Genomic DNA, 22,288 nt, shown 5'->3' on the forward strand with positions numbered 1-22,288 from the left:
ATAAAGAAGGGGAGTTTTATTATTCTGAAGTTGAAGAATAAAAAGTAAGCTGGAGAAAGATTTAAAAAGATTTTGTTAAAGTAAAATTTAAAAGCTATCAAGATTACAGCATAAAATTTCCAAAAGCCTCCTAATATTTAAACCAAAAAAGGGGGGATAGTAGAAGAATATCATGTAAGGAAAAATACCCTGTAAATAAATTACATCTAGAAAATTTTTACTTTAGAAAATTAACTTTCATTTGTAATGCTAATAGCAAGACACCCAGGTAAAACATACATGGTGTCAAAACAAGCCAAAGGAAAATTGTTTGGGCAAAAAATGAAAAAGGATCGCAAGTCAAATTTATAGAAAAGATTCCTTTATTAACTTTTGGTCGAGAATATGTTTGTATATTTTCAGAAAACAACTCCGAGACCATGTGGATTCCTGCAACAGAGAGGAATTGACAGGAGTGCTCCAGCCATGAAGACAGAAGAGAAACAGTCCAGAGATGGAAGACGCTGACGATGCCTTGCCATACTAGCAGTCAGCATATGTGCGTCACTGCAGATTTCCCAGGACCAAACCAGAGAGGGTAGGACCTGCATTACCACCATTTGTCCACCATCCAGAACTGAAATATCATTGCTGTTATGTACACATAAAGAACTGTTGGATATAGAAATTGGGACTCAAAAGAACTGTTGGCCCAGAAAGAAACTCACTATAGACTGATTCATTTGCCTCTCAGCATAACCATTATTGCTTGTCTCATTTTCGGTTCCTATAAGTGTATTCCTAGTATCACATGAGCTCACTCATCTAGGGGAAATGATGAACAACATAGACAGAAGAATAAGAACAGCATCGATCAGACTGTCAGACCTCAGAGTGAAGGTAGGGGAGAGTGGGGATAAGGGAGATAGATCAACCAAAGGACTTGTGTGCTTGCATATGAGCCTAACCAGTGATCACGGACAACAGGGGGGTGAGGGCATGCGTGTGGAGGGGTTTGGGATGGGAATGGGGGGGGGTTGAGGACAAATATGTGATACCTTAATCAATAAAGTAATTAATAATAATAATAAAAAGATTTTGTTAGTAGAAGAAAAACACATACACACAATATCTATATATATAAAAGCCTAATATGCAGTGTCCCCTCGGGAGTTCAACCAACTGGGAATTCCATCACTTGCTATGACATGTGATGACCACCAGGGGGAGGGTGCAGAATGAAGGAGGCCCAGTCCAGTGCTCCAGTGGCCGCTAGGGACCCTACCCATGCACAAATTTCATGGAGTGGGCCTCTAGTATATGAATAATACTCTATGTCTACATTTCCTTGGATATAGGAAAAAATTGGGCTTGGGAATGTGACAAAAATATGGAAGATTGTCATAGTGAATATAAGAAAGAATCATTAAGCTAAAAAGAATTACTGAGAAGCACTGAGGAAAATGTAGGGATTAGATAGGGAAACTTGGTAATTAATCAAATCAGTTTCCTATGCCATGTCCAGATAGAAGAATGAATATGACGGAAGTATCTTACTTCTTCTTGAAAACACAACATGCTCACACATGCATTCCACAGGCAAGGAACATGTACCACCAAAGACCAGATCCCTACTCTCAGGGAATTTATTATCGTAGGAGATGGTCACTGTTGTACTAATCACAGTATCAGGTCAAATGAAATGGGTGCTAAATTAGAAGGTTAAGTCTGAGGAGTTATCAATTTTCATTGAAAGTACCGGAGAAATTCCAAGAAAGAGATGGCATTTGAGCATAAAGGAATGATTTGGCTTTTTATAGGAAGAAAAAGGAAGTTAGGGTAAACCAAGCAGCAGAAATAGCAGAGCAGAGTCAGGGAGGTCTGAAAATTGCCTATAGGTTTAGCCAGAGCACAGGATGGGGATGATAACATTGATAGATGAGCTTGGAGTATTGCAAGGCTAAAGAAGTTGGATTTTCTTTTATAGTCTCTAGGCAATATCTGAAAGTTCCTGAGGAGTACTAGAACCACAAAGTTATATTTTAGGATGATAACACTGAGGTGTGTGGGATCTGTGGACAACTTGGTATTCCTAGGCCACAAAAAGCTTCTGGGGTGGGAAAAAGACTGGGGTTCGATGCAGCCAGTGTTAGGGGCCCTGGTCCTGCTTTATGGCTGGTCCTTATATTGGGTGTGGGGAAATGGTGACCAGTAATCCCAACAACACTGAAGTAGTGAGGAAATTTGGGAGTTAATCCTTTCTGTATTGAAATCCCTAAGCCCCATCTGGGGAAAGCAGCCCAGCATTCAGAAAGCTCAAACAATTACCAAAGTCTGGGTCAGCTCAGGAAACACTAAATTAATGAGTGTGACCCCGGCATGGGGGTTGGGTGGGGTGGAAAAACACAGCGACTAAAGGATTGGGGTACAGGGTCCAGCCCTCAGAGAAAAGACATGGCAAAGGTTAGACAGAGCCCAAGTCAAACAACATGAGGTCACGGGAGGACTGGCTTTCTAATTAGGTTGGGAAATGAGGCCTCTCCTGAGATTGCTGGCAAAATCCAGGGAGGGAGGGATAAGGAGAGCAGACTGGCTGGGAGGCATGTGGTACCCAGGCTTTTCTAGGCAAAGGGAATGTCCCCTTGACAGCAGCAGGACTAATGCCCACAGCACTGTGAGGCCGCTAATACAGATGGCACCTGAGGTTCTGACGGGTTGTTTTAAATGGGAGTTTGGGCCCCAAGGACAGATTGACATGGAATAAAAAATCAACTATTAAACTTTCCAGCTCTTTTTTGTGCCAATACATGTTCACATACTCAACTACCCCTGCTCCTTCTCTCATCCCTCAGCTCCCCCCACCCCTGGGCTTCAGGGCAAGCTGCTCAAAGTGCAGCAAGAGAGAGGCTAAAGTGCAGGATGTTCATTGCACGTGACACTGAATAAACAGTAATAATTGTTTAAAGCGTTTGCACATTTGGGCACCTCAAAACCCAACAATGAATCTTCTAAAATGACTAACATTCATTCAGTCATATTTATTTGCTGTGGAAGGTAATTAAACATCAGAGCAGAGCTAAGGGTTTCCGATGCCTTATGTCTTTTATGCCTCACCACAGTCAGACGAGAAACACTATTACAGAAGTTAGTGAACAACTGAGGAAGTTGTGCTCAGCTGAGTAGTTGCACAATATCACAGCGCTGGTAAATGCAGGCCTGGCTTTGTACCCCAGGCACCCACACACACAATGTGCCATCTTCCCCATTACATCACACCGACTCAAAATGCCTTCCGGTCTAACCATTGGCTTAAACTGCTGTGAAAGGAGCTAGGTCACATCAACAGTGTCAAAACATATGTAGCATGGCCATAACCACTGCCTGGGTCTGGTCTGACAGAGGAGACAGGGAAATCAAAATCCGTGGTTTGAAGGCCTCCGGTGGGCCCCATAGCAGGGAGCAGCTGGGGAAGACAGGTGTTGACAAAAAGGACTGGAAAAGCAAAAGATAGAGTTCAACAGCCCAGTTGGGAGTCAGTTGCAAGTCTCCAGGTGAGTCTTCAGAGGCCAGAATGCGGAGGGTAGCCACACAATGAAAGGCACAGCCTCTTGTATAAGACATAAGGGTACTGAGGATGGGGAATACACCTTTAAATGTTGTGCTCTGCCCAATTTTACTGAGCTCGATGCTGGGCACAAAGGAGGGCCTCAAATAAGTGCATGATTGACAATGAAAAAATTTACTCAAACCAAGTTCTGGACAAGGGTCTAGAACAGTTATGGCGAACCTATGACATGCGTGTCAGCACTGACACGCGTAGCCATTTCTGATGACACGCGGCCGCTGAGGCAGCCGCATGCCGAGGATGAAACATTTGCTGCTCCTGAGGATGAAACATTTGCGAAATAATGTTTTTTCCTCAAAGTGACACACTACCCGAGTTATGCTCAGTTTTTTGGCAAAGTTTGACACACCAAGCTCAAAAGGTTGCCCATCACTGGTCTAGAAAATGCATGCATTAAATTTAATCCTCAAAGTACCTGCAATATAGTGACTTTTATGTGTAAAGGGTAACACACTATAAATTCAAGAGTTTTAAACAACTTGTCAAAGTCAAGCTGCCAGAGGCTAAAACCAACCGTAGTTAGCATATTAATGCAAAAAGACACTTTGGAAGGCCAATGGACTTCGGTATTCAACAGGGCTGAAAGTCAGCATGATATTGCCCTGCTTTCTCTCAATGGTGCAAGGCAATTATCTAACCTGATAAGCCTTATACTGTTTACCAAACTTTACCTTTGACCTGCCTCTTTATATTTCTAAAGGGCAAATGTGTATTCAAGTGAATAAAAAGCAAACTGGACCCAGAAGTCCCTGTGCCTCTCCAAGAGAGAGGTCTCCATCTGGCCCCCATGCCTTCTAAATTCATATTTCTTGTATAGTATTTTCATTTGTGCATTGGCCCCTCCTTAAGATCCTGAACCCCTCCAAAAAGATTGCAGCATCAAACAATTTGATTACAAGCAGAAAGGGAGCAAAGGTTGGTCTCATGCCCAGATGCAGTAGTTGTTGATGCATTAAAAAGTCCCCTTTAGAAAGATAATGTGTTATCACTCTCTCCTCTCCAGAAGTAACTATAAGGAGAATTGCTTTAAAGAATCCAATAACTCACAGTTCGTTTTGAAATGGATCTTATTCACTAGAGATTTCAATTCTTCAAAAAATTCCCCCAAAACACTATGATGAGATTTCTTAAGTATATTGTTTCCTGATGGGCAGGAGGAGCCTATATTTCTACACCATTACTTTTTAATATTATAAAGCCTTTGGGTAGAAGGGAAGATTAGCTCTGCCTTTAGCGTTCGCCATGATGATTTTTACAAATGTAGTTTTCATATATCAAAATTTGCTGCATCACTTGCAACATTAGTCACATTGATGTTTGGTTGGTTAAAGGTTTACTTGGATTTCTTTGGCCAAAAACATTTTTTATATTTTGGTAACACTCTCCCATGAGGCTTCATGTACTCCTGTGAAGTTGAAATGACAGCATTATTTTTATTTGGAGAAAGAAAAGTGGAAAAGAAATAATCCTTTAAGCTTTGGAATTGATGTTCAGTCTGTAAAACTTCTTCAATTAAGCTGAGGGCTGATTGGATTCTAGTTCTGGGCTCATTTAAAAATATGTCATTTGGCCCTAATCAGTTTGCCTCATTGGATAGAGTGTCGGCCTACGGACTAAAGGGTCCCGGGTTTGATTCCGGTCAAGGGCATGTACCTTGTTGGGGCACATCCCCAGTGGGAGGTGTGAAAGAGGCAGCTAATCAATGTTTCTAACGCTCTGTCTCTCTCCCTTCCTCTCTGTAAAAAAATCAATAAAATATATTTTAAAAATATATATCATTTGGGGCAAATCTTTTCAGTTCTGGGTATCTCAACTTATACAGCCATGAAGATGAAGTGCTAAGATCTAACACACCCTCCCTCATGGGGGATGCAAACGGGGACTTTTAAGAGCTTTCTAACTTAAAGTGATCCCTCTACCCCTGTCATAACATAACGTAAAGCTATCTCTTCAAAAGATGATTTCAATAAAAAAAGATTCACTCTTTAACAAATAAGATTTCTGAAACTTGCTGTATGACTTTTGGGGCAGGCCTTGAAGAATAACATCATAATTCATTGTTGTTATGTAACCTCCTTAGAAGAGCTAAGGAGGAATGAAAGTTGTGGTCAAGTCTTGTGATTTCTGGAGGGAGAGGCTCTGTTCTCAAGTGCATTTCTCATACCTTATTTTGGAGACAGAGAAATAGATATAGAGATACAAATAGACATAGAAATAGAGATAGAGAGAGGGAGAAAGACAAAGAGAGAGAGAGAGTAAGAGAGAGAGAGAGAGAGAGAGAGAGAGAGAGAGAGAGAGAGAGAGACACTAAGTTATAATTTGTGTCTGCTTTTAGGACTTTAACAGAAGAAAAACAGGTGGTTTTGTTGTTGTTTTTCTTATTAAATATATTTTTATTGATTTCAGAGAGGAAGGGAGAGAGTTAGAAACACCCATGATTAGAGAGAATCATTGATCAGCTGCCTCCTGCACCTCCCCCACTAGGGATGGAGCCTGCAACCCAGGCAAATTTCTTTGACAGGAATCAAACCCCAGACCCTTCAGTCCTCAGGCCAAAGCTCTATCCACTGAGCCAAGCTGGCTAAGGCTACAGGTGGTGGTTTAAGATAGCAGCAGCAAGGGGGTGGGAAAATGAGAAGAGAAAAGGCAGACGGACAGGAGTTTAGAAACACTGCACTCATATGTAATGAAAACTGGAGAGAGCTGGGAACCCATTATCCAGGGGGTGACAGAGGCGCCCCTCACCCAGCAGCCTGCATCTCCAGTCCGGTGCTCCAGGAGGGTGAGCGGGTGGTGCTCAGGAGGTGCTCTCTGGCCTCGGTTCCCTGCAAGGGGCCCAACAGCCCCTGTGGGGATGGGGCGGCCTGGGCGCCCAGTTCCTTACCTGTCCCTCCTCGCTTCCGGACCAAGGAGTGTCCCACAAAGGGGTAGGCGCCCGAAATGCTGGGGATGGGCCTCATTTGCAGCCAGTTATGCGCATAGCTCGCCATCATCTGCAGGAAGCTCAGGATGAGGGTGGCGCCCGCCAGGGTGAGGGCGCTGAGCGCGCCCCAGAGCAGCAGCTTCTGCCCCACGGGCACCAGCCAGACATCCACCATCGCGCCAGCGGTCGGCTCCTCCCTGGGACTGAGGCCCAGAACCTTGGAGCAGGGAGCTTGGGGCCAGGGGGTGGTCCAGCCCCTGCAGTTCAAGTGCGGGGCCCTGGGAGGAGTCCCGCAATTCCCGGGGGCGGGCGCGGCGGGCCGGGAGGGTGGGGAAGGAGGTGGCGCCAGGACCAATCCGCTCTCCCTCCTCCGGCAACCACAAGCCCAGGCGCCCAGAAGCGGACTTCCCGCGCAGGGACCGCCCTGCCCGCTGGGGACCGGGTTGGAGCCTCCCAGGCTGGGAGGACAGCGCCCCCGGGTTGTCATTGTGCAGACAGACGCCTACGTAGTGCGCACGGGAACACAGATGCTGCAGGCAGAGTGTGCTGAGAAATGAAGGCACTTGGGTGGCGTGGGGAGGAGAATGGGGTGCAATTGAGGGCAACTTCAGGATGGAGAGGCGCACTGGGGCTGGGGTGGGCTGATCCCCCTTAAGGAGGGAGCGGTATGTTTTAGAATGGAAGCAAAGGGGCACCGGGTTTGAAGTTCGGTTTGGGGGTTGGTTTTTCCCTGGCTGGGCGCCTAGCCTCCTGATGCTTCCTTGCGCAACCAGGAGTGTCTTGTGCTCTCCAGGGACTGGCTGGGAGCGGAGGTGGGTTGCATCCTGGCTGAGCTTCTGGGACATTCGGAACAGCTCCCTACTTTGACCTGGGACTCCAACCTGAGGGAGTAGGTGAAATTCGTCATCAGGTCACGGGAGAGCTGAATAATGTTGTTGTGATCCCAATGGTTTCCAAATTATCCTCGGGACCAAGAGAACATCAGGGCTGGTAGGAGAGGATGAAGGGAAGATAAGAGATGCTGGCAGAGCGGGGGTTGGATAAAGGAACAATCATTATGAAGTAACTCTCACAGACAAACCACTGAGCTTATGGAAGGGAGGAAGGAAAAGGGAATGATGGTGAGAAGGGTGCCCCAATCCTGCCCGATGGCTGTGTTCACTGACTACGAATTTTCCTTCTTCAGGTAGCGGGACCCCAATCCTGACTCTGGTCCTCTTTTCTGCAGGCGATCCTTCCTACAAAGGCGCTGGGCTAGGAGTGCCCTCTCCTAGGAGCAGGTCCATAGTGACAGGGAAGGCGCCCAGGGAGATGACAGAAGTTGAGAAACGCCCTGGATCCCTACTTTGCTCAATCCCCTCCGTTTTCCTTGCAGCTCCTGTACAGGCGGCAGGGCCTCTTCAGGGCAGAGAAAAGCATGCTTCAGGCTTTTCTCCAACTGATTTTTTTTTTAAAGTCATCTATCTGCACTGACATGGAAAAAGGTTCAGGAACTAGTAAGTGAAAGATAAGCCTTAAAGCTGCTGAACAGAGTACATAATGTAATGCCATCTTTGGGGAGAAAAAAAAGTTTAGTTCTCTGCAGCTAGACTAATGTCTGGGAGGAAAAACACTGGTCAACCTTATGGGATGTCCACGGAGAAGAACTTACATTCTTTATGTTATTCACTTTGATATTATTTCATCTGTTTAAGACTTTACAATATATTTTCTTTAATATCATTAAGTAGATCTCATCTCTCCAAAAGTCTACCACAGCTATGAAACTATGGGATTTGTCTGTATCTGACCCTCTGCTCGTCTCTGTGGACAAAACAGGGAATATGTAACCACTCCCCTCAAGAAGAGTAGAAGGGGGAGGGCGGAGTGCTTCAGGCAGCAGCCAACAGGAGCAGGAAGTGCTCCAAAGCAGAGAAGGGTGTGATGGGTTCAAGAAAGTGTGCGGGGCCCCTGCTTGGAGCACAGGGTGGCTCAGGGTGACCAGGACAAGACGATGTTCCCAAGTAGCATGGACCAGCTTGAATGCACCTTGACTCCCAGGCTGAGAAATTGTATCTTTATTTTGAAGGCAATTTGTGGGTGAGACAGAGAGCCCCGAGGGTTTTATGAGTCAGGTTAATGGGGCTCCCTCCTGAGAGGCTGGTCAGCTGTAAGAGCACAGAACCGATCAGATAATTAGCAGTTTAAACACTGAGAGTGCATAGTCTAGAAATGATTCTACTTGCATTGAGAGTAACCTAATGTATTAAGGATTTAATTACTCTATGAATTAAAAGCAAGGTCCTTATGAAAGAAACAAACAATCTTTAGGACACAGCTTTGCAATCCTGAATGAGCACTCTACGAAAATAGTCCAATGTTCTGACCTCACACCCCTCTACGGCTACCTGGTTAGTTGCTGCGGAAGAGGGACAATGAACATATGAGAAACATGGATGGTTCTGGTGTCCTGGCGTCATGACAAAGTTAGCCCAGCTTCCCTGCTCTGACCCTGAGACTTCTGCCTCGTTTCCCTCGCTGCTCTCAGATGTTTCCTTCGTTTTCACTCTTCACTGTGTGCTGGTGTGTTGCACGCTGACAACTGTATGCTCTTCCCTCTTCCAACATCCAAGGCCCTGGAGAGCCTGCCCAGCCTGGCCTCTCACCTCTCTTCAGCACATGCTGCTCTCTCCCCCATTAGTGCTGACTGGGCGGCCCCTATCTGCTGGGCTTGTGTGCTGGGGCCCTCACCTGACACCTCGTGTGCTAGGAAGCTGCTATTCCTCCTGTGGGAAGAGAGCATCCCTTCTCTCACATCTCAGTGCTGAGCGCACCCTGGAAGTAGAAAAGTGCCCAGGACATGCTTGTTTGTGGGGGTTGGATTCAGAAAAGGGATCCTGACAGCATGTAGATATCACAGGTAGAAGATTGGTTAGGTCCCTGCAAGGAAATACAAAACTTGTCATTACCGATGGAAATTAACTATGGCTCAGAGTCCTGTTTGGTAACTAGCCACAAGACTTAAATATCCTATCTAATAATAGAGTAACATGTAAATTACCATCACTCCGCTACGCCCACGATTGGGTGGCGGGAGGCTGGGGGGCGGGACTCGGGGTGGCCTATCCGGCCATGGAGAGGCACGGATCCGCTGCCACTGAGGAGGGCTACCCTGCTGTTTAGAGGCGCAGGGGGCGGGATCCGTGGCTGCTGAGGGTGCCTGCGCCTCTCAATGGCAGGGTAGCCAGGTGTCCGCGGCAGCCCTCCTCAGCGGCCACGGACCATCAAAAGTGTGGGAGCTGGGTGCCTTTCTGCTCCGGCACCAGCGGACAGGCACCCAGCTCCACCGTGAAAAGCGAAAGCGTGTAGGGGACCCTACATGTGCATGATTCAATCATGCACTGGGCCTCTAGTATATTCATAAATGTCAGTTAATTTATTCATATCCTTTCCCTGCCCCAAATCAGAAAATATATCTCATGAACATCCTATACCAGTGGTCAGCAAACTGCAGCTCATGAGCCACATGGGGATCTTTGGCCCCTTGAGTTTTTAGCAAAGGCCAGCTTAGGAGTACGCTAATTAAGTTAATAACAATGTACCTACTTATATAGTTTAAGTTTAACAAATTTGGCTCTCAAAAGAAATTTCAATCATTGTACTGTTGATATTTGCCTCTGTTGATTAATGAGTTTGCTGACCACTGTCTTATACAATAAAAGCCTAGGTGGCGTTGTGCGGCAGCACCACAAGATGGCCAACACAACGTTGTCACAAGTCGGCCACTCTCACGTTGTCACAATATGGCCCCCACAACATAGCCTCAAAAACATGGCTGCCCTCATGTCATCACAAGATGGCTACCACAAGATGGCTGACAGGGCTGGGCAGTTGGAGGTGATCAGGCCAGTGGGCAGTGCAGTTGGGGGCAATCGTGCCATCAGGGGAGGGTAGTTAGGGACGACCAGGTCAGCAGGGGAGGGCAGTTGGGGGCCATCAGGCTGGCAGGGGAGGGCAGTTGGAGTCAATCGGGCCAGCAGGGAATGCAGTTGGGGGTGATCAGACTGGCAGGGGAGCAGTTAGGCATCAATCAGGCCGGCAGGGGAGTGGTTAGGGGACAATCAGGCTGGCAAGCAGAAGCAGTTAGCAGCAATCAGGCAGGCAGGCAGGCAGGCGAGCGGTTAAGAGCCAGCAGTCCCGGATTGTGAGAGGGATATCTGACTGCTGGTTTAGGTCCAATCCCTTTGGGCCTAAACTGGCAGTCAGACATCTTCCCAGGGGTCCCAAATTGGAGAGGGTGCAGGCTGGGCTGAGGGGAACCACCCCCCCCCCATGCATGAATTTCATGCACTGGGCCTCTAGTCTATATACATAAAAGACAGCTACTGTAGTGGCTATAACGACCTAACATCCAGTCACTATGATGCCCACTGTGGCCAGCAAACTGGCTCGATCAGGGAGTGGGGCCAGTGGTCAACCTCTCGGCCCCTCTGCCTTGCCGACCTGCCCCTGATCGAACTCTCCCACCCCGATTATGAGCTGGGCCCGCTGGCCAAACACTCCCACCCTTTCCCCAGCCAGCTGTGCCCCCTTCAGCTTGCCCCACCACAATAGGCCTGCAGCCCCTCCCCCTGGCCAGCCCACCCCTGATCGCATCCCCCACCCCAATAGGGGGCAGAGCAGGGTGGCCAACCTCCTGCAGCCCCTCTCCTTGGCTGCCCCACCCCTGATCACACCCCCAACCCCAATATGGGGCAGGGATGACTAGCCAACCTTCAGCAGCTCCTCCCTCAAGTTGGCCACACCCCTGTTGAGCCCACACCACCCTGTTTTGCCTGCAGCCCCTCCCCCTGGCCAGCCCCATCCCTGTTCACCACCCCACCTCCTACAACCCCTCCCCCTGACTGGCCACGCCCCTGATTATCTCCTACCATCCTGATCTACCCACAGCCTCTCACGCTGGCCGGCCATCCCCACAATGGGCCGCCACCATCCTAATCGGCCTGCAGCTCCTCCCCCTGGCCAGCCCCATCCCTGATCTCTCCCCCACCCCAATATGGGGCGGGGTTTGCCGGCCAATCTACTGCAGCCTCTCCCCACACCCGGCCCCATCTCATATGGGCCCCCCTTTTCCAATCAGGGGCAGGGCTGGCCAGCCAACAACCCATGGCCCCTCCCCCAGGCTGCTGGCCCCAATTGGCACCCCCCACCCACCCCATTCAGGGTCAGGTCTGGCTGTCCCACTGCCCACAACCCAACCCCCATGGCCAGCCCCACCCCTAATCGGACCCCCAATCCCAATTGGGGGCAGGGCCTGCCAGCCAATCACCCATGGCCCCTTCCCTTAGTCGGCCTGGCCCTGATTGGGGGCCCTAATCAGGCCCTGATCCAGGCGGGCCACAGGCCAACCTCCTGCCATGTCCTCCTCCCAACTGACCCAGCCCCAATCCACCCTGATTGGGACTGGGCCCCCCGGACCCCACCCATGCAGAACTTTGTGCACTGGGCCTCTAGTTAATGGATAAACCCTGTCAATATCTTATTTTATAAATTTGCTTAGCACTGACCCCACACTTCTATGGATCATCACACTCATATACTCTATCTTTCACATATAATTCCTCAGATTTAGCAGAACAAAATGTATTCTGTGAGAAGCCACATCCCATGTAGCTTAGGGTCAGGAACTGGAGAAGGATGCATGCAAATGACAAGACTAGACAACAAATATGAATTTGGAAACAGGGGGCCAGGAGGAGAGTCTTTCTGAAGAAGAAAGGCTTCACTAGTGTCCAGCCCCTGCCAACCTTTAATTCAATTTTAGATACACATATTGCCCTTAGTCAGGCAGCCAAATCCATTAGCAGTCAGACTATCTTAAAGGTCAGTAAATACTAGTACAGATTTACTTTGAGAATAATTGGTTAGGAAATTGCTTGAGCCACCATTGTCTTGACTAAATAATCTGTGCATAGCTTTGGTCCTTGCCAGAGCTCAAGGTCCACCAGCATTCCGGGATCCTTGTTTACACTTTCCTGATAGCATAGACAATGGGTATCTTCCAACATCTCCCCCTTTTTATTTTCTTAATAAATCTTGAAAAGTGAATGCCGTCTGAAGGGTTCGAGTCCTTTTAAGACTCTTCATTCCACATCTGCAGACTAGAAATAAACATATTAGAACAAGAATGAGACAGGCAAAAGTGATTATGCTAATAGGCAAATGTAAGGAGATCCAGTGGAATAGATTAAATTCTTTCATGTCCTTTTTAAATTGTTGGCAGGCATCTAAAGAATTAGTTTGCAAGTTTGCCTGGGATAATTATACAATATGTTGTTGTAATTCTAAAATATCAAGGGTTGTATTACCTTTAACCCAAGCACTAAGAAGGTGATTTTTGTTTTTTTATTGATTCCAAAGGGTATAAGGTACTATTATAGGGAACAAGGGTAACACAAATCTGGGGAAAAATATAATGACACTGCAAAGATATTCTTTGCTCTAAGCTGTGGATTTTATCACCCATCAACAGGACTGTAGACTTTAGTGCCAATAATACTATCTCAAACTGGCTATCAATTCTTTTTTGTATAGACAGGTTCTTAGTTACATTTTCCTTAACTTGTTGTACAAACTGAGAAGTTTGAACAGTTTGTACAACAGATGAAGCAGCAATGCCCACAGAATTAAGTAACATTACAAGGGCAAAGATTCCTGCAATTAACATTCCAAGAAATCTTTTTTGTCATTTTAAGATTTTTACCGGATCATGTAACAGTTGGTAGGTTTGATGAGATTCCCAAGGCTTGCTTAGGTTAGTAGGAACACAAGTGAAAGCAAGCTCTTTTAAAATCATGAGGGAATCCTTTTGGAATGTAGAATTAATACAATGGGATAATGTGCATGACATCTCATACAGATTGCTTGTAGCACTAAGGAGTATCTGGATGGGGCCTGAGAGGAGTACAAACGGATCAAATACACAGGCGGTGGCAAATACTGTCTTATTGGGAGTTCCTCATAAGGTACAAATGGAATTATGTGAGCTATAGTTAAAACTCTACCATTTAATAGATGCAAGTGCAGCAGCTAATTTCTATTGTGTATTTTTTAGGGGCCAATTGTCATGTTGTAATTGAGACCCAACAAATCCTCCTCCATGCCATGAGATGGAGTGATTAGCTTCAACATATAGATAGGATGCGGTCCCCTTCCATTTTAGGGTGCTATTGTTATTATACGCAGAACCGTAGGGGCTCTAATCTACAAAGGAAAAACTGTTATTAAGTTTGCTGCTGGTGGGGTAGTCTTGCCAATTAATTTCTTCCTCGGTGGGGTGTCATTCATAAGACTTTTTACATAATGGCTTAGTGGGGGGGGGGGGCGGGTTGTCTTAGTACAGTTACATTTTCTGTACCTCTCCCCAGAGCAAGTAGTTATAATAGATGTAATTGGGCTTTTGCTTCCCCCTCTTTGGTATCCATGCTAGCCAGAAGCCTCTCTTTAATTCTTCATACAAAGGAGCAGTGGTTTGATTCTGTGTCATACTAAAGGGAAGCTGGGTGGCGACACCCGTGTAATTATACTTTGCCCATATACTTCCTTGTCCCACCTGTGGTCCTTTTGGGTGACCAAGGTGTTTGGTGTTATTGGTGACTACATTAGGCAGGGGATCAGCCCATGTAAGGGTTCTTACCCATGGTGGGTCAGGAATGTAAGTCAAAATACTTCCCCATTTGCCCCTGGTAGTATTACCACACAGCTGATGACTGCTAGCATTGCAAGAAAGATGTTCTCAGGTGTTCATGGGGTTCTGGTCTCCGCACAAATTCGCTCAGCTTCCTGGACCGTCTCCTTCACCATCCCCCAGGTGACCTCCGGGCTGTTTGTCATCCGCCTTGTCCTCCTCCCACTCCTTGTCTTCAGGGGGTTGTTTGGGTCTGCTACTATCTTCGGCTGAGGTAGCTGACTGTCTGCAGCTGCAAGGTGTGGATCCAAATGCAAGGTTCTCATTAATCTGGCCAGTTCCTCCCTCGGATCCATGTTGAAGTTTAATATTTCTTGTGGAAATCCACACGGGCTTGGAGATGTTTTCTGGAAATACACAAGCGTGTCCTCGACCAAACGTTAACAGGGGGTTGGGGCCCTTCCATAAACCAGACTTGGGATCTTTCTATTTAACTAGACCATTTCCGTTTGGCTTATTCTGACACCAGTGTATTTCCAAGGGTGTCTTGCCATCGGCATCTCAAGTGAAAAAATTTAAAGTAATTAAGGCTTGGTGTAGTCTACTTACAGACGATTTCTCCATAATTCCCCTTTTTTTGTTTTAAATAATATTAAGAGGCTTTTGGGAAACCTGCAATGTGCTGAATTTTCTACTTTTTATAAAATTGCTGGAAATGACAGCTTGTGTCACTGAGTCATTTTAATTGAGTAACAGATTTGTCATTTCTTCTATAGAGATTTTTAGATAAGGTCTTAACTAATTAATGTCCTTTAATAACTTCTAAAAAGTCATTTAAGGTTTTAAGGCAATTCTCTTTATATTTCTACTCTTTAAGGCCTAATATATTGACTTTTAATTACAGTTTCTAAGTATCTGAAGGGCATTTCCCTTTATTTGCTCCCAGAGTGATCTTTAAGCAACATTTAGGGAATTTCTTTTAAAAACTTTTATCTTTCTTTTAAACGGAGCAACAAACTTGGTTGCTTCTTGGATGCTGGCCAATGCTGCCATGCATATGTTTCAAGTAAAAGTAACTTTCTTTTTACTTATGGTGTCTCATTCATGGTGAGATTTAATGCTTGAACAATAATTTTTAGTTTACTTTGTAAATAGTAGCGGAAGAGATTTTAAAATTTCTCTTTTTTATTAAGCTTAAAATTTACGTTTAAACAGCATTCTTTTTTGGCTAGTGCTCATTTGCATACATAACTTGATAAGGGTAGTGGTCTAGTCTTTTTTTAAACTTCCCTCAAATTTTATGACCCTTTTATAACTTTTGTAAATAGTTAACTTTAGAATTTCTTTCTTTCTTTCAAAATTCTTTTTTTCTCTTATCATATATATAACCTTTATAAATTTTATACTTTCAAATTAGTCTTCAAACCTTCTTTATATGTCCTTTAAAAATGTATTTTTTTGCCCTAACCAGTTTGGCTCAGTGGATAGAGCGTCGGCCTGCGCACTGAAAGGTCCCAGGTTCAATTCCGGTCAAGGGCATGTACCTAAGTTGCGGGCACATCCCCAGTAGGAGGTGTGCAGGAGGCAGCTGATCGATGTTTCTCTCTCATCAATGTTTCTAACTCTCTATCCCTATCCCTTCCTCTCTGTAAAAAAATCAATAAAATATATTTTAAAAATGTATTTTTACTCTAATATTCTTTATTTCTATTATTAATATTGTAAATACTTTCAGGTATCTGTATAGAACTTTTTCCTCCTTTTCCTTTAAAATGTATGTCTTGCCTTCCATTATCAAAACTATACAATACTTAAAACTTAATTCTTCAATGAAAATTAAAAGTAAACAGCCAGCATTTTTTAGATTGACATTTATCAACATAACTTTTGTAATTATTCTAAAAGATATTAATTAAATTTAAACCAGTTTTTATATTAAAAATTTAGTTCAAATCATAGAATTAATCCTCCTTTTTTAATTGGGCCAATAAAATATTACATCCTAAGTTGAAATTTTACTATACATAGTATACATGAGGACTACAATATATTTTGAACTACTACTTTCTCCAGAGTAAATATAAAAATTATTTTTCTAAAACATGAATTTCTAAACTTTATGAATGCTATATAATTTCTTCTAACTTAATTTGAACTTTAAACTTTTAGAAGTCTCAAATTTTAGGTGGCAAGTTAAATACTTAGCATTTCTCACATTAGTCATATTTTTACATTTTAAGGATATATTTTAAATAAAATACAAGACATATTTAATTAATAGATTCAAATTTATCCTCTAGATGTTTTATATGAGGTAAACTCAGGTTAATAATTCAGTATTTTTGTCATTTTAAAATACCTAGATATTTAATAATTTTATTATTTAATTCAGCAATGTTCTAAAGTTTTAAGTTACCTAAGATTTTGGAAAAACTATGTTTGAGGCTGGTGTAAAAGGCAGGGGGAGGAGAGGGCAGGCCCGCTTGAATTTTAAAGCTACTATATTCTTCCTTAGAGATAACATTTTAAGGTTGCTGCTGCCGCTGGGTTCTCCGCTTTTACAGGGAGAAAAGCGACTGGATTTTTATCATTAATATGTTTATAATTATTACTGAGAAGCTTTACCACAAATTCTTCATTTAGTTATATCTATTTATTTATGTTTTAACAACTTTGAAATTTTAAAGCTAATTACTATACAAGGCATTTTCTTTTGGCAAATTTTGTAACAGAGATAACTTACTGACTTTCAGTGGCTTTAATGATAAAGTATTACTTTTTTTATTTTATAGAAATAGGAGTGCTTCCAAGATTTGAGAGGCAACTTTAGAATGTGGTACATTATTATTAAAAATTACCATTATTATGGAAACATTAATCCTATTGCCCAAATACAGCCTGTATATTTTCTTGTGTCATTTTTGCCATCTTTTAAAGAAAAAGCAGTCTTGGGTTTATTCTGTAGTATCCATGAAGAGATTGGGGCTCAAGCAATCACCCAAAATCAGGTGGGGTGTTCGCATTTTCTTAAGCTTGCTTTTCTCTTTACGAGTACAGAAATCCCAGATGCATCCCTAAATTCTGAGAAATGTCTCATTTGTCTAAATTTTAAATGATGAACTTGGAAATAAAAACATGGCAAAAATGAGACTTTTAATAACACTCTAGAGTGTGGGTGTCCATTTTACAGAATCACTAAAAGATCTAGTAATATTTTAATTACTTCTCTTTTTCTAAGGAATTTTAAAGAGGTTGAATCTGCGTTGATTGAATTGGGAGGCAGAATGCTTATGCTTTTCCCTTGAGTGCCACCTTGTGTTCTTTTTGGTTGCCTACATTCTTTTTTTTTTTTTTTTAATGTCCTGTTTTTCCACAAAGTCTAATTTGCTCATAAGCTTTTTGCATATAATTTAGCTGATTCTATAAGTCACTGTTTATTATCTGATTTGGGACATGTGGGCCAGCTACCTATATAATAGGAAAAGCAAGTCTCTCCTCCACTGTCATGTCCTTTAATCTTCTCAGATAGCTCTTTGCATAAGTGATTCTATTAGCAGCGAATTAAATGTTTCAGGATTAGGACATGGAGATGGAGGGGGCCATGATGGCCATTCCTCCAATTTTTCTTTCTGCTCCTCTTTAGGAGTGGTGGTTGTGGGGGAGGAGGTTTATCCTCCTTTGCCTCTCTAAAAGGCTCTAGCAAATGCAATACCATGTTCCACAAGTAGAAACAATTTGGAGGCAAGCTTTTCCCCTGCTGCTTTTTTCAACTTCTGACATACACTTTCCCAACATTCAATATCTAATGTACCCTCTTCAGGAAACCAAGTATTATGTTCTATAATAATATGCAAAAACTGTAAGAGAATACCTTCTGACACTTTAATCCCTTTATCCTTGAACATGCAAACCAAAAGTCTACAGTAAAGTTTCTTCCTTTTTAACCAAATTCTGCCCCATTAGCCTGGCTAAAAAAGACATTCCCATCCTACTTACAGTTTGCAATTTCTGCAGCTAGTGTGGGCTTTGCACGTGGAGAATTTTCCCCACCTTTTCAGTGATTTCTTCTCCACCTATCTGGTGAACTTCGTTTTCCGCTCCAGCAAATATTCTCCAGATGTCCTTTGTTCGAGGCACCAGATGTGAGAAGCCACGTCCTGCATGGCCTGGGTTCAGAACCTGGAGAAGGGCTGCAGGCAAATGACAAGACTAGACAACAAATATGAATTTGGAACCAGGGGGCCAGGTGGAGAGTCTTTCTGAAGAAGAAAGGCTTCACTATTGCCCAGGCCCTGCCAATATTTTATTCAATTTTAGATACACATATTGCTCTTAGTTATGCAGGCAATTCCACTAGCAGGCAGAGTATCTTAAAAGTCAGTAAATACTAGTAAAGATTTACTTTGAGAATATTTGGTTAGGAAATTGCTTGAGTCACCATTATCTTGACTAAACAATATGTGCATAGCTTTGGTCCTTGCCAGAGCTCAAGGTCCACCAGCATTCCAGGATCCTTGTTTACACTTTCCTGATAGGGTAGACCAGGGATCCTCAAACTACGGCCCGCGGGCCACATGCGGTCCACCCAGGACATTTATCCGGCCCGCCGGGTGTTTTTGCCGCCACTGCCTGTCCTGCTTAGCAGCCGACTCATCCCAGGCCCGCAGTGTGCATGTGTGGAATGTGCGCCGCACTCTCTGACTCCCCTCCTTCTCTCTGAGGGACAGTGAACTGGCCCCCTGTTTAAAAAGTTTGAGGACCCCTGGCTTAGACAATGGGTAGCTTCCAACAGTATTCCACGTAATAAGAAACTCTTACCTCTCATATCTGCGTTTGAGTTTGTATCGGTCGATCTGATTATAGTTCAAGTTCTGAAACATTTTAGTTGTTAAATCTCTTGGTCCTCTCGGATGGGTGTTAGCCACATACACTGTATGTGGATGTTACTAGTTCAGCTGTCAGGCCCCATCTTATTTCCAAGTTCTTGGGTGAGGCACCCGCTGTGTCATTTTTAGTGGCACACTTTGAACCTGGCCCTGAAGGGGGAGGAGTGGGCACTGCTGTTTCAAGTCCCCTCACCTGAGAACAGGTGTTTGTTTGTTTGTTTGTTTGTTTGTTTGTTTACCAGCCTTCCCTGCAGCCAGAGAGCTGGCCGCCCTGCCCTGGCACAGTTGGTCTTGTCAGACTAGATGGTTCCAGCTCCTTTGGAAGCAGGGTTATCTCCCTCTGTTCAAGTTCCTGGCCCTCAGCCCAGAGCCTGGCCAGTGGGGGAAGCTCAAAGGGTGATGGGGAAATTGGACAGTGTTCCTTTAAGGCAGGTATGGGGAGGGGAGCCTGGGTGCCTGTTGTGGACACAGCCCTGAGATGCGGGAGCTGCACTCCAGGCCCAATTAGCAGGGAGATAGGAGGGTTTTTGTTTAGCTTAGCAACCGCCTGCGCGTCCTGGAGGCCCATGGGGTAACTCTGCCACCAGAGGCCCCATCCGCACCCTCAGCCCCAGGGATTCTGGCAGCCGCGCACCTGGGCGCTGGGGGTCTCAGGGCACCGGGCCAGAGAGGGACAGAGGGTGCCGCTGCCCCCGCAGCCTCAGCCCCGCGAGCCATCTGGGCGTCGGAAAGGGGGTCTCCAGGGCTTCGGGGCTGAGCGCCCAGAGACGCTCCTCTGAGTGGGGAGCGCACTAGAGCGCACGCCTGCAAACGGGAACCCCAGGATCCCCGCCCCGCCCGGGCCGCCGCCTCCAGATCCTTGCGAGCAGGGGTGGATGGAGCCCGCAGCCCGGCTCCCCGTGGTCTTGAGGCTCCAGCAGCAGCGAGGACAGCATTTCCAAGCCTGGGCCATGAAGGTCGCCGTGTTGGACCTCGGGTCTCTCTTTTCCAAAATCTTCAAGACCTCGACTGCGTCCCCGGCGCCCCCGGCGGGGCCCTCCCCGGCTGTGAACTCCAGCAAATCGGAAGGCGCTGCCAGCGCGGGGCCGGCGGGCACAGCGCTGAGCACGGCCCCCACCCTGCGCCTCCTCCCCGCCTTGGCGCCCGACTCCCCCTGCACCCCGCGGGGGGCGCCCGCCGCGCCCCACCCTCCGCTCACCGCCTCCCACCCCAGGGTCTCGGTCGCCAGCCGCGCGGCAGAAGCAGTAGGGACCCCCTTGTCCCTGCCCAGTAGCCCCAGAGCAAGCAAAGTCCAGTCCCCGCCGCCGGACCTGCCCCGGAACCTGCCCCAGGACCTGCCCCGGGACCTGCCCCAGGACCTGCCCCAGGACCTGCCCCGGGACCTGCCCCAGGACCTGCCCAGGGCCCCGTCTGGCGGTGGCCGCAGAGCCCAGAGCTCCCCGGAGCACCTGGGGGCGGGGGCGCGGTCGACCCCCGTCCCCGGCGGGGTCTGGGCGGCGCTGCCATCCATCCGGGGCGCAGCGGGTAGCAGCAGTTCAGCCTGGAGCCCACGGAACCCCCGCCTGCGTGGCCCCGGAGACCCAGAGCCCAGCGCTTGGAGGCCCCCCGGGCCGGGCCCCAGGACCCTCTTCTCCACCCTGCCGGGCATCGGCGAGGAGTGGGTCCCGGACAGCGACTCGGAGGAGGCCGGACACGGGTGAGTGGCAGCAGGGTCCGGGCCGTCCCTCCAGGAGACCCCTCCCCTCTGTCTGCAGCAGCCGCTGCTGGGCAGCTTAGAACCCTGTGCTGTTGGCCAGGACTTCCACCAACTCCCCTGGGCCGCCTCCCTGCCCGTTTCCCGGGTCCTAATTCTGTGCCTTTCCGTTCTTTTTAAACCCGCTGGTCAGGCTTTTGCTCAGCTCTCCCCAGACAGCCCTCTGCTGCTCACCAGAGGGCGGATGGAGATGAAGGGGGCTTGGAGGGGGCGGGGAGGAGCTGGTGTCACTTCTGACTCAGCCTTGGGGGTTGTCTGACAGCCTGGTTTTCTCCAGACTCTGAGAGGAGCTCAGGTCCCTGCCTCTAATGCAGAACATGGCAGGCGTGCAGGGCAGCTACCATTTGAAGAAATGATGCCTCCCTACTTTTCAAGGATCAGCCCCAGTTCTTATCCCAAGTGGGATGGGTTTTCTCCATGCAACACCCAGTTAATTTGCATATGTATAACATCATCTGGCACCCAGGGCACTTGCAATGCCCAGGACACCTCTGATGTCTACCTTAGAGCTCCTGAGGCTTTGCAAAGTGCCCTCAGGTTCCCGGGAAAAGCTGACAACCGTTTAGCTGGAAACTGGAGGACATTTCCCTCAACACACACACACACACACACACACACACACACACACACACACAGGCACACACATTCTTTCATCACCATGAGCAGGAATGAAAACACTCTTCTTATAAAGTGTACATTTTAGAATTCAGCTGAATTTAATTTTTTTAATGAAGTTAAGTGGGTGCAAAAGTATTCAGCTATCTGAATCCTACAAGAGAATAGTGAAATGATTAAAGGCAGACCACCAGGGCCATGTCTGAATGGAGATTTCTGCCTTATGATCTGGTGAAGGAAGAAGAGTCAGATCAGCTAGCAAAGACCCCTCCCCCACCCCAACCCCACCATCCCTGACTCCTCCCACACACATCCACACCCACCTCCACCAAAAATAAATTACCTGGAGAACTTTTGCATTAAGACTGATTCTAACCCACTCACAATTTAAATGATTACATTTTTACAAAACTGCATGACATTCACCTCAGTTCTAAAACAAGCAGTTAAATAAGTTTTTTTTCTTTTCATTTAAAATATTGCAGTATGAAATGCATGAATCGACTGATTTTTGTTTTTTCTTAAAGAAAATCAATTGCATTTGGATAAGTGGCTAGCATACATACAGGTGAGGAATTAGACCTTTGTTATCAGCTACTGGTCCTTAATATTTATGCAATTAAAGTTTTATGAGCAAACAGATCTACACAGTGATCTTAAACTCGAGTCCTAGTGCTTTTAACAAAGAGGCCCTGGAAACACATCAGTGTGACCAGTGAGAGAACTGGGGTCACTGTGCACAGTTGGGCATTTCAGTCCATGTTTGTATTATCTACACGCTTTTAATAGATACTTTTAAATACCACTGTATTTGGCATTACGGATAGAAGTGACTATTTTG

At 46.1% G+C, this 22,288-nt stretch overlaps 2 protein-coding genes across 2 annotated transcripts in view; one reads left to right on the forward strand and one right to left on the reverse strand.

Moving 5' to 3' along the window:
* The window catches only part of LOC307104098 (cytochrome P450 4V2-like), a 29,446-nt gene extending 22,580 nt beyond the window's left edge, over positions 1-6,866 (reverse strand). Inside the window, exon 1 of the mRNA XM_079778735.1 lies at positions 6,489-6,866. Within this exon, the coding sequence (XP_079634861.1) occupies positions 6,489-6,702 (214 nt within the window). The 5' untranslated portion in view covers positions 6,703-6,866. The remainder of the gene's footprint in view (positions 1-6,488) is intronic.
* Positions 1-22,288, forward strand: part of LOC307104095 (protein FAM149A-like) — a gene marked incomplete at its 5' end in the record, with an annotated part of 124,947 nt that overhangs the window by 57,529 nt on the left and 45,130 nt on the right. The window lies entirely within an intron of this gene.

Source organism: Cnephaeus nilssonii (assembly GCF_951640355.1).
Source record: "Cnephaeus nilssonii genome assembly, chromosome: 8".
Classification (NCBI taxonomy): domain Eukaryota; kingdom Metazoa; phylum Chordata; class Mammalia; order Chiroptera; family Vespertilionidae; genus Cnephaeus; species Cnephaeus nilssonii.